This window comes from Notolepis coatsorum (assembly GCF_963971535.1).
Source record: "Notolepis coatsorum genome assembly, chromosome: 10".
Classification (NCBI taxonomy): Eukaryota; Metazoa; Chordata; class Actinopteri; order Aulopiformes; family Paralepididae; genus Notolepis; species Notolepis coatsorum.
The window spans coordinates 71572290-71589680 of NC_140174.1; the positions used below are offsets into that span (position 1 = coordinate 71572290).

Below are 17391 nucleotides of genomic sequence, written 5' to 3' on the forward strand. Positions count from 1 at the left end.
CACCAGAGGGAGCTCCACAAATCATGTTAAACCCAGATTCGGCTCAAACAAGGGACTAAACACGTTTCGCAATTATGCCACATCAATGTGGAACGCCCTACCCAAAGCTGTAAAGGAATGTGAATCACTACCCACTTTCAAAAACACTCTCAAAGAACACCTACGGGAGACTGCAATTCGAAACTGCCCCCTGTAAATGTCCTAACACAACCCCCTCCAATGTACAGTAAATTACCAAGTATGGTTTTGTCAATATTCCAATGTACAGTTTTGCTTGTACAGTTGTACAGTGTCCCCCACCCACCCACCCCTCCTACCCAACCCCCCCCACCCACCCACCCACCCAACCACCTCCAATGTACAGTCCCCCCCATCCCCCCAACCCCACCCCACCTACCCAACCTCCTCCAATGTACAGTTTCTACGTCAAATGTATATACTCTCTTTTCTGGACTCTTTTCGTATCACAAACAGTACTGTATTTTCAAATCTGGTACGTCATAAATGTATAGATGTAGCAGTACTGTCTATCTGTATGTCATGTATGTCATGTTATGATGAATTGAAAATGGGGGACCCTGATGTAAACAAGACGAAAGTCTTTCTCTGGTCTACATCCCCTTAACAATTATTGAGCTGTACTGTACTGTACTGTACTGTACCCATTCTGCAATCTGTTAATAAAGTTTTCAATCAATCAAGAAGAGAAAAGAAAAAGAAACACATCATGTTTAGATGGGGGGATGGCGCCATCCTCAGGAAGAAAAAAAACATGCACACACTTTGGAGACAAGAATATAATGTTAGAATAGTAAGCTTACTTTTACGTGAATGTCAATTTAAATTATAATTAGGGAAGGGAGGGGGTTGAAATGTGTTTTTGTCCTGTGTTACTGTCTGTGAATGAATGAATTAATGAACATTTTATTTAACAGATTGCAGAATGGGTACAAATAATACAGTACAGCTCAATACACACAATTGTTAAGGGGATGCTCGATGATATCCGCTATCAGCACCGGCGGGTCTCTGCTGTCTGTCATGAATAATGATCCCAATCTGCCTTATTCGTGTCGGGCTGTGTCTATTCTTTTACCAACGGATTTCCAGTTCCGCGTTCGCGTTCTACGATCTGATTGGCCACTTACGTTTCTTAGGCGACTCTTTCGAAGTTGGTTAAGGTTAGAGTATGGAATCAGGGCTGGTGTTCTATCGCCCTGCTCTAAGACAAACTCTAACCTTAACCAACTTCGAAAGAGTGCCTAAGCTTAACCGGTGAAAGAAAGAGGCGTCACACGATTGGCGCTACCAGAAACGTCAGTGGCCAATCAGAGCGCAGAACGCGAACGCGGAACTGGAAATCCGTTGGTAAAAGTATTCAGGCGTTGGGGCTGGGATGTGGAGATGCAAGTTTTGACTTTTTATTGCTGTTTTTACCTCAAACGGAAAACCTCAAACTCTTATGAAGAGGAGAAAAAATACTCAAGATTACCCACTTGCAGACGGCAGGGTGTGACGTACTGTATATTTTAGTTGATGAAATATTTTTGTTGACTAAATATTTTAGTTGATGAAATATGTTTTCATTTCAGTGTCACAGTATGACATCGATCTCCAAAATAAGAAAAACAAATAAAATAAAATGTGGGGCCTCTAGTGACGAGGGGCCTCCAAATTCTTTTTAAATAAAAGTTTAAAAAAAATAAACAAATATTTGGGGCCTCTAGTGACGAGGGGCCTCCAAAAATAAAATAAAATAAAAGTAAAAAAAAATTATAATAATTTGGGGCCTCTAGTGACGTGGGGCCACCAAAAAAATTAAAATTAAATTAAATAATAATATATATATATATTTTTTGGAGGCCCCTCGTCACTAGAGGCCCACGGGCCGCGGCCCGGACGGCCCGGTCGTTAATCCGGCCCTGATTATGTCTATACTATTATCTACTACTGTATGTACTATGCTACTATCCCTATACTACTACCTACCATGCTAATATGTCTATACTACTATGCACTCAAAGTGAAGCACTCAAGTTCAACACTGTTTGACGAACAATCCCATTTACCCTTAGCCGCCAGAGGTGAATCCCCCTGCTGACTTGTTGTACACAATTTGTAGGTCGCTTTGGATAAAAGTGTCCGCTAAACAGCTAAATGTAAAATGTAAATACATGAAAAAAGATGCATCTCATAATCCACATTCTGAAATGTAAATTGACAAGGAAAACTGTACACATTAGTATCGGTGTGGTATTGCAATACTTCTGCCCTTCACACTGTGGTATTGTGACAATCTGACATTGTGCCAGACATGTGTGGATGTTTTGATTGTTGAATTTGAAGATGAATTTCAATGGGGGAGTCTACAGGCGTGTGCAATGACAACATGGAATGAGAAGGTCTGTCCCTCATGAGATGTTACCTCCACATCATCTCCACCTACCTCTCTCAGCCCGATCGTCTGAGGTCAGCCGTGGGGGAGAATGATACAGAACAGTGTTATAGAGAGTTGATAAACTATCGCACAAAAAACGTTGTGTGACTCAGGTTTCCATAGGTGATTGTGAAGTAAAGTTCTAACTGTCGCTAATGTTCCATTTATTATGCTTTTATGTACTTGTCATTTAAAGCGATAATGTGTAATAGTGACACCTGCTGGCCACAAGCGTTACTGTCTCAGTGTTTTCAATACATTTCCCACGGGTGTCTCTCTACTCGTACACTTTTTTTGCATGGAGACTTTCTGCAGAGCAAATTTGTGTTTTCTATCACATTCATTGACTAACAGTCTTGGTCAATTAAAACCAAACCGGCTCTGTACACTAATTTAACTGAATTAATTTGCTTCAACATGATCCTATATTTGACACCAGGCCTTTAATGGCAGTTCATGCTGTATACAATTTGTGAATCACACCATCAACTCCAATGTTTTATTTTAAGTACAGTTTGGAAAAGGTAGAGCGATACTGTCAGCTATAGCTTGTGGATTGTGCAACGTATACGTTGCACAATCCACAAATCTCCAGGTCAGAAGATGGATTTAACCAAAAGGTCACTGTAGCCACAGAGATATAATATCAGATCAGATATTATTAGCAGGGGGACATTTGGCTCAGCTATAAAGCTTTGTTTCCACGTTTACCTACACACTAACGCTGGATTATGTGTTTTGAGAGATTCACATTTCCAGTGTAATTCCCTTTAGGCTTGCAGTGCCATGGCATCTGGTGTAGTACATGTGGTACCAAAACCAAAAGTACACAACCCTCTCCTATTTCAACAATGAATCACCTATCACTCCAATCTCCTGTCTGTTGATGCCTAATTCAACTGCTCACTAGTACACATGGAGTACACTTACTGTACTTTAACCCTTTCACTACCACACTACCAAAGTGTTAACACTTTCACTGTGACAATACAGAAGGTTAATCCTTTCACTGCCGCACGACAAAGGGTTAACCCTTTCACTACCACACTACAGAAGGTTAACCTTCTGTAGTGTGGTAGTGAAAGGGTTAATAAAACATGCTGGTGGTGAGTACACTGACCAGTGATGAAAGGTAGGAGGGAGGGTCCACCAAGAAAAAAAAAAGGTATACACAAGTATATTTTCTAAAAGTACACTTTGCATACTTTAGACAACTTTTTATGTATTCAGAAAGTATACTAAAGTTGAAACTACATAAGTTGTACTTAGTGTGTAAAAAGTTGTACTTAAAATGTGCTTAAATTAAATAATACTTTGTATATATTTCTGGTTACTTTTGCTTACCAAAATAGTACACTTTTAATAAGTGTACTTAGATTACACTCTCAGGATATGAATGACTCATACTGAACATTTTGAACATGAAAGCAGATAAGAAGTACCAAAAATACATTGCAAGTATACTCTCAAAAAAGTATATATGGGTAGAAATATACTTTTAAGTAGAAAAAGGGTAACCACTGCGCTCAGACAGATGCGTAGTCCAACATTAATTAAGTTACAAAAAATGGAGTAGGGACCGCACTCGAGGAAAATCGTTGTTTTTATTTTTACATGCACAAGTTGTATAACGCACAAAACGTTTGTGCGTTATACAACTTGTGCATATAAAAATAAAAACAATGATTTTCCTCGAGTGCGGTCCCTACTCCATTTTTTGTAGAAATATACTTTTAACACACTTGGGCTACACTTATTTTGATAGGTCTTGTTTATGTAATGTAATGTTGCTCATCAGGGCTCCATCACTAAAATGACACCAGATATCTCCCATCCTTCTAACGTAATGGTAAAGATGAGGGTACCAGCTCGTACATGTGGGTGTTTTGGGCGACACAGGCGCAGGGTAGGTGCCCATCTTCATCCTGTACCTCAGCCGTCTGTAAAAAAAAAAAGAGAAATGAAAATGAATCGTTTTTTTGGTTGAATTTGGGCTGATGCGGTAGGGCTCTCGAGACACAGAACACATTATGTTTTATGTTGGATTATCACATTGGCTTGTTGGATTAACAGAATGCTAGAATTCATGTAAAAAGTTTAAGAAGCACATATTACTGTTGGGAAGGAAAGTGGCCCATTCATTTTCCCTCTGACAAATATTAAATACATTTTTATAATTTATTAATGGGACAGATTATGCTAGACTAAAAAGGAAAACTATACATAAATAAATGTATTAATAAATAAATAAATCTAGTCTACCTCTCTTGGAACTGCGTGGAGGGGATGAGTGTGTCTCGTCTACCTCTCTTGGAACTGCGTGGAGGGGATGAGTGTGTCTAGTTTAGCTCTCTTGGAACTGTGTGGAGGGGATGAGTGTGTTTCGTCTACCTCTCTTGGAACTGCGTGGAGGGGATGAGCGCGGCGCGTAGGTTGCTGTCGCCCACCCTCTTGGCCTGCCACCAGGTGGCGTCGTCCTGGCTCACCACCTGCAGGATGTCCCCCCTCTTAAAAGGAAGTCCTGCCTCCTGGCAGGGCGTGGCCTTGTCTTCAAAGGGGGTGTAGTCGAACATGGCACGCAGGTACACCTGGAGGGGTGAAATTACTTGATCATAATGAGAAATCATTGGCTGCAATAGATCCATAAGAGGCAATATCCAAGTTGAATTAAAGAAGTTATTCAACAAATCAAAATGCTAATTTTTTTAAACTGTCACCCATCATCGTTTGATTGCGGGACTGTTGCTGTTTAGCTTGCTTTGATACACAGTAACATTACAACTCTCTGGCTAGCTAACACCGGCATTTAGCAAAATACTGTATAATCAATTTTGATGACACACCTGTAGTGTTTTCCCCTAGAAAACTAGAAAGATGTAATGTATCAAAATAATCAAAACAGGACTTCCGGTTTAGCTGCAATATGTAGCGCACGCATTTGGCAATAGCTCCGCTCCCATCAACGTTAATTTCGTTTAAAAACCTTATTTGGACAATACCAAAAGAGATTAGACCACATCGTATGTATTGATAAGACCTTCTACTAACTATATCAAAAGACAACATGGTTAAGGATAAGGGAAGGACGGGAAAGAAACAAGAAACGGCAACTTCAGCGGCGCAGAGTGAAACACGATCAAGAAGACACGTTCAAGGCGACGCGGATACAGATCCGTTGGCGACAAGCCCCGACGAGGAGAATAAAGAGGAAAATACACCGGGACCATCGACTATTGTCCCCGACAGAGAGACAATAGTTGTCAACATAACAGGAGCGACAGGAACAAGCTCCGTGAGAGATATAGCAGCTGATCTTGAGAAGATAATAGCAGACAAATCCATCGGCATCGTCACTGCACCTATACCACCAACTGACACAAGCAGTACAACCACACCACCATAGATTATGGCTAGTTTGAATATAATGATATGGAACACCGGTGGGATAAACAAACAACACAAACGCAAAAGCGTGCTCACACTGATGAAAAAAGAACATGTGGACGTGGCTCTACTAAGCGAAACGCACATTTTAGAGGAAGACATAGATACGTTAGCGGATAACATATACCATAATTTGGTACGAGAACTCGAGGTGTAGCCATAGTCGTCAGACGTAAATTAAATATCGAATTAAAAGGGGTATGGTCGGATGCTGAGGGGCGTATAACTATAGCTAGGATTGTACATAATAACAGGAAAATAGCGTTGGCAGCGGTATATGCCCCAAATTTGTACGAAGTGGGTTTCTTCACTTCACTAACTGATGAAATGTTAAACCATCCCGAGTACTCATTTATAATAGGTGCGGATTTTAATGCCATTTGGAATCCAAGGATGGACAAATCTTACCTCGCCTTTTCCAGCGAACAAAAAAATTCATCTAAAGCATTAAAAGATTGGTCAAAGACTACAGGGGTAATTGATTTATGGCGTTCACTTAATCCCACGACCCGAAAGTACTCCTGTCGATCGGCGAGGCACAACACATTATCCAGAATTGATTACGTCTTTGCATCCCCGAGACTATTTGATAAATATGAAGTGGAAATGATACCCAATGCGCTTTCAGATCACTGTTATTTAATCCTAAAAGCAACATTTGGTATACTATCTTCCCGGGCCCCAAGATGGCGTTTTAATACTATGCTGCTTAACAACAAGGAATTCATTACACAACTCAAAGAAGCTCTCACAGTATTCCTACGGGAGAATGCAAACGCGGTGCAAGACCCCAGAATAATATGGATGTCGGTAAAGGGTATGATCAAGGATTTCACGGATAGATTTTCCTCCATATTGCGCAAAAATCAATGCACAAAACTGTCTGAAATGGAAACGCTTTACTCAACGTTATTTAATTCTTTAAAATACAACAACTCAACTAGACTAGAAAATCAAGTTAACGTTCTAAAAACAGAGATCAATGCAATATACAGACAAAAATCGGAAATGCAAATACGCAGCACAAGACAACAGCAGTATTTCCAAGGTTCTAAACCTAGTCACCTATTAGCCATGCGATTAAGAATTAATGCAAAATTTGCAGATATAACTGCCATTAGAAAACAACAAGTACTTGTAACAGACCCCAAAATAATAAACGATACATTCAAAGAATTCTACTCCGACTTGTATAATTCAGAAACGACCTTTGATCAAAACAAATTGGACACATCTTAATCAAATTATTCTCCCTAAACTTTCGGAGGACGACGCTAAACAGTTAGAAGCACCGATCACATTAGAAGAACTCAAGAAGGCCATATCCGGAATGAAAAATGGTAAGGCTCCGGGAAGAGACGGTATCCCATCAGAAATGTACCTTTCTTGTTGGGACATATTTGGACCCTTATTACTAAATATGATCTTATACTCAGTCAAGGAGGGGAGCTTCCATAAACACCACAATATCGCACTCATTTCAGTCCTTCTCAAAAAAGACAAAGACCCCACCGAGTGCGGTAGTTACAGACCTTTAAGCCTCCTCGGAACCGATGTCAAACTGTACTCTAAGGTATTAGCCATCAGATTGCAAAAGCATATGACGTCTTTAGTTCATCCGGACCAAACTGGCTTCATAAGAGGTCGCCTGATCAATGATAACATAAGACGAATACTGCACGTACTAGATGCAGACAAAGAGGACACCACACCTAAGGCGATGCTATCCCTGGATGCTATGAAAGCATTTGACAGGCTGGAATGGTCGTTTCTATGGGCAGTATTAGAAAGGATGGGGTTAGGAAAAGGATTCATTGATATGATTAAAGTATTATACAAGGACCCATCGGCCATGATTACAACAGGCACATTCATCTCCGAAATCTTTCCGGTATCACGCTCAGCCAGACAGGGTTGCCCTCTTAGTCCCGGACTATTCGATCTATCATTAGAGCCTTTAGCACAATATATAAGACAATCCCAATACATAGAACCAATCGTAATCAAGGGCACACAACATAAAATTAGTTTATATGCGGACGACGTAATATTGTTCATGCAAAGCCCCAACACCACATTGCCGCATCTACTCAAGTTGATAGAGAACTTTGGTGATTTATCGGGATTTAAAATAAATTGGCCGAAGTCGGCTTTCCTTCCACTTAACATCCATGCAAAAAAAGACACAACCCTCCCAGGTGCGATACCCATGGTAAAACATTTTAGATGCTTGGGTGTGGAAATATTTCCCACCATAAGACAAACGGTGAAGCACAATTACACAAAAATACAGAACAAAATCAAAGACGACCTGGACAGGTGGGCAAAACTTAAAAACTCAGTACAGGCAAGGGTATCAATAGTTAAGATGGATGTATTACCAAGAATCAACTTCATCAGCTCAATGCTACCGTTACCCCCTCCAGAGGGCTACTGGAAAAGATTACACTCCTCCACATACAAATTTATTTGGAATAACAAACCACCTCGCATAAAAAGATCCACCGCACAGAGAAATAAAGCAGACGGTGGCATGGCAGTTCCAGATTTTTTACAATATTTTAAGGCTTTCACATTAAGACCATTGACAATATGGTTTGATCCCCAGGCTTTGGTACAGTTACAGCATTGCAAATTGAGGTCCCTCCTACCGCCGTTTCAACGCCCTCTGCCGCCCGTTAACGGCTCTCGTCAAATGGTTTTATTAGGGTGGGTGCGGTTTCTGTTTTGTGCCGCCAGGAGGCGCAAAGTCAAGTTGGAATTATATCCATCCAGCGCCCGCCCCTACTCTGCCTCATGTTTACAAAATCAGCTGTTTAGCCATTAGTCATTAGCTATTAAACTAGCGTTAGAGTCGAGGAAAAGCAATTGATGCTTTGGATCTAATGAACGAGGGCATATTGGACTTTGTTACAGCTGTACTCAAATGTAACTGGCCCGTCGATTATTGTGACCAGGCTGTCCTGTGGATTTCAGCTGTCGCTGTACTGAATTTACTGGTAAGCTAACTTCGGTTTAACGTTAGTTTGTTTACTGCAGTTATGTTAAGGTAACGTTACAGTAGAAACTGCTCAAATAAAGCTGTATCCACATTGCTGTCAAGTTAACGTTATGGTCTCTCGAAAATTGAATGCGACCTCAAGGCTTTTCTTGGAGAGAATTGGAAGAAAACATAGTAGCCCCACAGAGACTGAAGGACATAGCACACACTAAACTTCCAATCAAGCACTGTGAGCGGAAATTTGGCCCCATAATTACCCATGCAATCCGAACATGGCGGGAAACACAAAAAAAATATCCTAACCCTCAAAAATGGCATAATCACACTCCCATATTCAATAACAATGCACTCTTAATGGGAAAACGTCCTATAAGATTCCCTATATGGGAAGAGCAAGGCATACACTCATTAGGGGATATTTTTAATAACCAGGGCTTCTGTAGTTATGGAGAAATATGCACAAAGTTTAACCTCACCGAGTCCACATGGCTTTTTTACATACAGTTACGCCTATGTTTGAAGTCCCACAGTGTTCCATTACACATACCAGTTGAACACCACAGATACCACAAATTTTTCTATGAAAGAGAAACATTGGGAGGTTTTGTATCAGGTTTTTATTATCAATTACTAACGTCCTCGTATGAAACCCTTCAACTAGACACTGTCTGGAGGAGGGATATTCCAGACCTGGAAAGTGACTTTGATTGGCAAGAAGCATGGGCAAATGTCCGTCTTACATCAAGGAACCCGGACCATCAACAAATCAATCTTAACTATATTCACAGGACATACTTGACTCCTATAAGACTGAACAGAATGGGCCTGAAACAGGACTCAAAATGCTCCCAATGTACAAATGGAGACGAAGGGACATTTATGCACATGTATTGGGACTGCCCACCAGTTAAGGCATTCTGGAAAGATGTGACCCATCAATTATCAAAACTCGTATCTTGGAATATACCAGTACACCCCTCTGTATTGCTTTTAAATGATGTGTCGTAAATTAATTGAATCAAAATAGTATGGTACAAGTAAGGGTTTTAAGGAGACACAGGGTCATAGCTAAAAGAGGAAGGACCTTGAGTCAAAAGCAAACAGTAAGGAATGCATTTTTGTTAATGGTTGAGCTAACTGTCCCCACATCCCCCCTAGCGAGGTTAGTAACGCCATAAAAACCTACCCCTCCGACACCAGGAGGAGGGGTTGGTGTATTTTAGGGTAGGAACAGACCAAAACATGGTGCTATTCTCCTCTGGTGACAGTTTAAGTCTTCTGCCAGGAAGACAGATAGATGGTTACAGGGTCGCATTCCTTAGAACAGTTGGTGGTTTAGATGTGAGTAGGAGATATTAGAGCCGTAGCAGGAAATAGCGTGCAGCTGGTAAAAACACAGGTTAAGGACTTACAAATGTAGAAAGTTAAAACTCTAAAAAAAGCAAGTTATTAATCAACTGATAAAAATAAAGGGCAAATTAAGGAAAAGCAAGCACAAGGAGACTAAGAAATGGACTGATTGTCCACTGAGAAATGGAATAATTTGACTCAGGCGTAAAAGGAAAAACAGCCATAATTAATACATATCACTGTCAAAAGAAAATAAGATTCTAGTTAAAGATAGTTAAAGAGCCATCACTAGAGAGAAACTAAATTAAATAAAACAGGATTTAGAACTTAAAATAAGTAAAAACAACAGTAAGGGCCTGTTCTCATAAAAACACATTACATATGAAATACAAGGGATTTGCATCAAACAGTATACAAGACTGTTATAAGAAACTGTGGCCGCAATGATCTATAAATCTGAATTATAAAGGAGTAGATAGTCGAGCACAATCTGGAAATGTAACAGTAAAAAGCAATAAGTAAAACTAGAATAAAACTATATTTCTCATCTGTTGAAAAGTAGTGTGTGTACCCTGATGTAAACTTTAAAAAAGGGATTTTGCAAATCTAAATCCCTTTGGCAAAGTGGTGTGCTGGTGCTGTGTTGTACCCATTCTGCAATCTGTTAAGCAAAGTATTCACTCATATATTTTGATCAAACAATAACTGTTTAGTCCTTGAAAACGGCCCGAAATAAGTCACTTCACCTCCTTATTTGGAGAGTAAAGACAGTCTCCTAGAGTGGTAAGCCAATCACATTGGAGTCCTTGGCATGTGACAGCACATCTCAGAGACTCGATCAATGGGGGATGGGTTGTCGAGTCCCTATATCTACCACAGGTTCGAGACATGAGAGACACCCACGGAGACCAGCAGCAGACGACTTCAAGCCACGGAGAAACCACCTTGGGACGACCCTCAATCATCTACGCTGAAGACGTGCTGCCGATGCTGTTATAGAATAGAAAAGTTGACAAGAACTTTAAGCTGTTTGGATCTTCCAATAAACGACGGCGAGACTGTCTTTGTACCTTAAGCGCCTGGCTCCGACTCCAAATCATTTATAAGACAAATTGAACAGAACGTGTGAGTACAACTGCAAAGATACTATACAGAGATCCACTATACGATCCTGAGACTTTAGCAAATAGAATCATTGAAAAGACACGTTAATCTGGAGCCGTTTTCCTGAGCTGAAAATCCACTATACCATCCTTCAAAGACAATCTCTCATTGGCAGAGCATCGACGTTTTCAACGACTGTCTACTCTACATTCTACTCTACGGACATCCAAAACGCCGGCGGAAAACAGACGGTAAGTTGCGTCATTGAGAGATGGGTTTAGTTAGATGTTGGGTGGACAGCCATGAACTAGGGGTTGTGAATAGGCATCTGATAAACATCAAATCAGCCGTCGTTTGGCTCCAGTTCTCACATGACTGGTCTGGCGTCGGCTGTTGTGATGAAGAGTTAGATGCTGGGAGTCGGAGGAAGGACGCGGGCAGTTGGAACGGGACTCAATCATAAATGTAATAGACTAGATTGTGTTCGTTCGGCCGCATCGTCAGAAAGGTAAAATTGCTTTTTCCGTGCTAATCAATCACAAACTTCACTCTTAGAATCGGCACGCATGTACGGACGAGTTTAAAAAGACGTTTTGAGACAGATCTGATATGGTGGCCCGACGTTATCTGCTTATAGAATTCGCAAATTTGTACGGATTCATAGGAAGACATTTGGTCGATTGGGGCGAGACGTATAAGTTTCCTCAACGATGCTTGAATGTCAAAAGATAGAGAGGCTGAGAAGAGGTTTGATTAGGGGTAAAAAGTAGAAAGTAAGCCGTGGGATGGAGCACTTATTAAAAATGCGCTTAAAATAAAATTAAGAGAAGGGCACTTAGAAGCATTATGAGTTAGTATATAAAGCACTGTTTAGTAGCGGGGCTAATGAGGACCTGTGTGAAGATGTGTAACTATATGGTTAAGGGATGTAGATTGTGATATGCATTAATTCAATGTGATATAACACCGATGCGCCAGCTTTAACATTGGCGTCGCGAGTTGCTACGGCGGGGACCGTGCTAAGAGGTTGCCGTTGGGAACCCGAGGGCTAATGTTAAGTGCTACGTGCTGTGTTGAGCTGCCCAGGGCTGAAGGTTATTATAAAATTGGATGAGAGAATGTGTGTGATTGTGGCGTTGTATGAAAGAAAATGGGGATGAGTTGTTTAAAAGGTTAGGAATGAATGAAATAAAAAGATAATTTTGTAAACAAATGAAGTCCCGTGACGAAGCCTCGCGTGTTGCTATTCTGGTGTCCAACGAGATCTCAGGAATGGCGGACGTGACGTAGTTTCGGGGATGACGTCTGCAGGATGCCGGCCTGCAAGACGAACTACAATTCGGTGCGGGGGATTCTGGGTGTTGGGGTTAAAATTGAGAGGGCACGTGGTCTGGCGTGCTACGTAATGGTGCACGTGTTGTTAGAAGGTTGAGGGCGCCTCCTGCAGGATGTTTGGGGGTACTGTGGTGCAAAAGAAGTGATGTGTGGAAAAATACAGCAGGGGGCGGTGTTATCATAGGAATTAAAATAGCTTCTGTTGTGCCACGGTCCCCCTGTGTGTGTTGTGCGGGGTGCTCTCGATCCTTTGAGTGCTCCCTCAACTCCCTCATCTCCCTCCCTCCCTCCCTCCTTCCCTCTCCTCCCCCCCCCTCCCTCCCTCCTCCCTCCCTCCCTCCCTCCCTCCCTCCCCTCTCCTCTCCTCTCCTCTCCTCTCCTCTCCTCTGCTCTCCTCTCCTCTCCCTCCCTCCCTTCCTTCCCTCCCTCCCTCCCTTCCTTTCCTCTCCTCCCTCCCTCCCTCCTTCCCTCTCCTTCCTCCCTCCCCCCCCCCCCCCCCCTCCCTCCCTCCTCCCTCCCTCCCTCCCTCCCTCCCTCCCTCCCCTCCCCTCTCCTCTCCTCTCCTCTCCTCTCCTCTCCTCTCCTCTGCTCTCCTCTCCCTCCCTCCCTTCCTTCCCTCCCTCCCTCCCTTCCTTTCCTCTCCTCCCTCCCTCCCTCCTTCCCTCTCCTTCCTCCCTCCCTCCCCCCCCCCCTCCTTCCCTCTCCTCCCTCCTTCCCTCTCCTCTCCTCTCCTCTCCTTTCCTCTCCTCTCCTCTCCTCTCCTCTCCTCTCCTCTCCTCTCCTCTCCCCTCCCTTCCTTCCCTCCCTCCCTCCCTCCCTCCCTCCCTCCTTTCCTTTCCTCTCCTCTCCTCCCTCCCTCCCTCTTTCCCTCTCCTCCCCCCCCCCCTCCCTCCCTCCTCCCGCCCTCCCTCTCCTCTCCCTCCTTTCCTCTCCTCTCCTCTCCTCTCCTCTCCTCTCCTCTCCTCTCCCTCCCTCCCTCCCTCCTCCCTCCCTTCCTCTCCCTTCCTCCTTTCCTCTCCCTCACTTCTCTCTCCCTCCCTCTCTCTCTCTCCCTCCCTCCCTCCTCTCCTCTCCTCTCCTCTCCCTCCCTCCCTCCCTTCCTCTCCCTTCCTCCTTTCCTCTCCCTCACTTCTCTCTCCCTCCCTCCGTCTCTCTCTCTCTCCCTTCCAATCTCCCTCACTTCTCTTTTCCTCCCCATGTGGTGCAGTGTGCGCAGCAGAGGTGTGGTGATACTGGAAGTTTAGTGTGAACTCCCCCTCCCCTCCCTACGTGGCTCCTTCCCTAGGAGTACCCCCCCCTCCCTACATTGGTGCACCCTCCCCTCTTTCCCTAGATGCCCCCTTCCCCTCCCTTCCTAGTCTCTCGTTCCCTCATTCCGTTTATGCTATGGTATGTGCCCCCCGCCCCGCTGTAGGATTGAGATATCAGTTCTCTCCGCCAGAGGGGTGAGACCCCGTGCGGAAATGGTGCGCTTTTTGCCCCCCCCCCCCCCCCCCGTCCCTTCCTTATCTCTGGGTCCCTTTTGGGGGGATCCGGTCTGGGTTCTGTGACACTGTAGGCAGGGTCTAGGGTGCTAACAGGGTTGGGGTGTTGAATGTGGGGATTAATTGGGCAATTAAGGTTGTCTAATGCATGACTAATCTGACCAGTTAAAGATGGTGAAAGGCCAGACGGTGGAACGGCGGTCTGCACCACAGGGCTGGTTCGCACGGACAATCGCAAGAATGAGGGGAACCAGTGCGCCATCTGCATCAACAGAGATGACTCGGGGTGCCCTGGTCAGGTCAAAAAGACTTATGAGGGAACTTCAGGAGGTCAGACGTCTGGGTGACAGTTTTATTACAGCAGAATTGGTTGGGGATGATCTGTTTAGCTGGGAGATTAGGTTGTTTCAGTTGGATGTGGACTCCTTGTTGTGGCAGGATATGAAGGAGGCTAAGACGGAGTTTATATTGTTGGGTGTCTCTTTTCCACAGGATTTTCCGTTCTCTCCACCTTTTATGAGGGTACTCTCCCCGAAGTTAGAACATGGTTATGTGAGCAAGGGTGGGGTCATATGTATGGAATTGTTGACACCAAGTGGTTGGTCTAGCGCTTATACCATGGAGGCCGTCGTAAGGCAATTTGCGACTAGTCTAGTGATGGGTCAGAGTCGCATGGTTAAGGGGGGAGAGGGAGCAGAAGGGGCGTCTTTGAGTCAGAAAGAGGCAGAGACAGCTTTTAAAACACTGGTGGAGACCCATGATAGGTTTGGCTGGAGATCTCCACCAAAGTCGGAAGGTTAGGAGGCAACGCCGACCGCCATTTAGACATAGGTAGTGTTGTGGTATGTGGTGGTATTGTTGTTTCGCCCCCCCTCTTGTCGGATATTTCTTCCCCCTCCCCTCCTGTCCTAGCTCCTTTCCGAGGTGCGTCACTCCTTCCCTAGTAGTGTACTCCCTCACGGGGCGTTCCCTCCCTTCCGGTCTAGCATAAATGTGCTCTGGTCTAGACCGGGTCTCCTCTCCTCTGGGGGAATTGGGTGTGCTCCCTCCCTCCCGGGCCTTTCCCAGTGTGTGTCCCCATCCCCGGCCCGGGGGCGCCTTTCCACCCCCCCTCTTCCGCTCTCCTATTAGGGATATATCGGAGGGTTGGTTAGGGGGAGAAGTAGGAAGGGGTCAAATGTTGTATAGTGAACAGTTTGTAATAAGGGATGTTGTTGGTTGTTGTCTGTAGGGCGTTGCAGGGAGAGTGGGGAGACGCGCAGCAGGAGGAGGGAAGCAGAGATAACGCAGAGGAGTGCAGGCCGGTCCAAGGATGCTTGGTTTGTCTAGGCGTGCGGAGTGCGTGTTGGTTTTGGGCGCTCTGGTAACGTGTTGGTTGCTTGTTGTGGCGGGGGTTTTGTTTTATTTTTGGCCCCCGGCACCCGAACTTATAAATATAGACGTGGACAGGCGAGACTTGCGTGAGCCTCACACGAATATGTTTATAAAAATAGCAAGGGAGGTGGCGAAAAGTGCAAATAAAACTGATTGTTATGTGTGTGGCCTAGCGCCAGAGTCGTCTGCAGCCGGTTTGCCGTTGATGGCCCACCCAGTCACTGAGTGTCATAACTCTGTGCTGAGGGGTTTTAATCTACCTTTCCTATGTAAGGGTGTGAGTGAGGAGAGACAGGAGGGGTATCATAAGGCAAAGGGTTTGTTAGGGGCAATGGCGGAGCAGGCTGTGTTGGATGTTACGCCTATTCCAGTGGCAGTTAGGCCAGAAGAGTTTACGAGGTGTGAAGACGGCGAGAATGGTAAGTATATGGGCACGCTGGGAAATTGTGTAGGAGGGGTGAGCCTGGGGGCTGCGAAGGTGGCGGCACGGGCACCCCCAGGTACGTATTGGATTTGTGGGGACAATGCATATGCAGCGTTACCGGCAGGTTGGAAAGGAAGGTGTGCGTTGGGATATCTGGTACCGGCGATGAGGATAACTGATGTTTTGCCGACGCACCCTAGGGCTAGGAAGGCGCGAGCTGTGAGTGCGGATCATTTTTTTAGGGTGGCGCTTCCGGCGTATGGGACATATGCTAATTGGCAGGAGATTGATCACTTGGCTGCATTGTTTGAAGAGATGACGATCACAACAACTAAGGGGTTTAGCCTAGAGAATGAGGAGATGCGGTCGTTGAGATTAATGGAGATGCAGACAAGGGCGGCAATGGATTTCTTGTTGTCAGCTTCAGGGGGTACGTGTGCGTTGATTGGTCAGGAATGCTGTACTTATGTGCCAGCAAATGATGAGATAGGGATGCCAGATGTGATAGAACATTTGAAGAACATTACGAGGGATCTCCATGAGACTCGGGGGACATCGTGGGAAGATTGGGGTCAGGAGCAGTTGGGGTATATGGGTTGGGTGATAGTTAAGTACGTTCTCTGTGCAGTAGTGATATTTGTGATATTGGTCGTGTGTGTGTCAGTGATTAGAGCATGCTTTGGGTATCTGATTAGGACTCTCTGCGCAGCCGGTCCGGCGGTGGAGAAGTCACTCCGCTCGGCTGCACCTGTTATGACTAGGGTAATGGCGGTGAAGGAGGATGACGAAGGGGGCCGAGCGGGGGTGGGCGTTCCGTTGGTGCAAAGGTACCATGAGTACGCCCTGTCTGTCGCTTTTTGATCTGGGCTGCTGGACAGTCTGGGTCGAGGGGTGGGGGATGGGGTGTGCATGGGGTATGATGTTGGGGGACGTGCCTGGGGATATTGTAAAGGTAATGTTGTTTTTGTGAATGAGTTTTGTTTCCATAAATAGGTACAAGGAGGAGGACTGTGTTGATTTGTTAGGTCTCCGGGGTCTGGTGCTGAGTCTGTACGGTTATGCATGATCGTTTAGCAGGGCACTGGGCTTCCTGGGGTGAGTGACAAGGTGGGGTGCCTGGGCGTTGACTACCTTGTACCTGTGGTGAGGTAATCCTGTCCTCTGTGGGGAGTCTGTAATGGACGCTTCGAAAAACAGAGGGTGGGGCCTCGCGGCGTGCAGGGAGTGATGTCGGAAGGTGCGTATAAACAAAGTTAGTGGACACGTGTCTGAGGAGGACAAATGTCCACTGGGGGGAAGTAGTATTGAAAAATGGGAACAAGATGATTGAATGAAATGTGATAAGGGCTGAGACACTAATCAAAAACTTTGTGATTTTCGAGGTAAAACAGAACATTGGAGCGGGAGAACGGGGGAAAACATCGGAAAGCGGATATTC

General features: G+C 44.7%; 1 protein-coding gene across 1 annotated transcript in view; it reads right to left on the reverse strand.

Annotated features, from left to right (window-relative positions):
- LOC311236000 (MAGUK p55 subfamily member 3-like) overlaps positions 1-17391 on the reverse strand; it is a gene marked incomplete at both ends in the record, with an annotated part of 131125 nt that overhangs the window by 27828 nt on the left and 85906 nt on the right. Inside the window, 3 exons of the mRNA XM_084323566.1 lie at positions 2447-2464; positions 4313-4377; positions 4829-5025. Of these exons, the coding sequence (XP_084179692.1) occupies positions 2447-2464; positions 4313-4377; positions 4829-5025 (280 nt within the window). The remainder of the gene's footprint in view (positions 1-2446; positions 2465-4312; positions 4378-4828; positions 5026-17391) is intronic.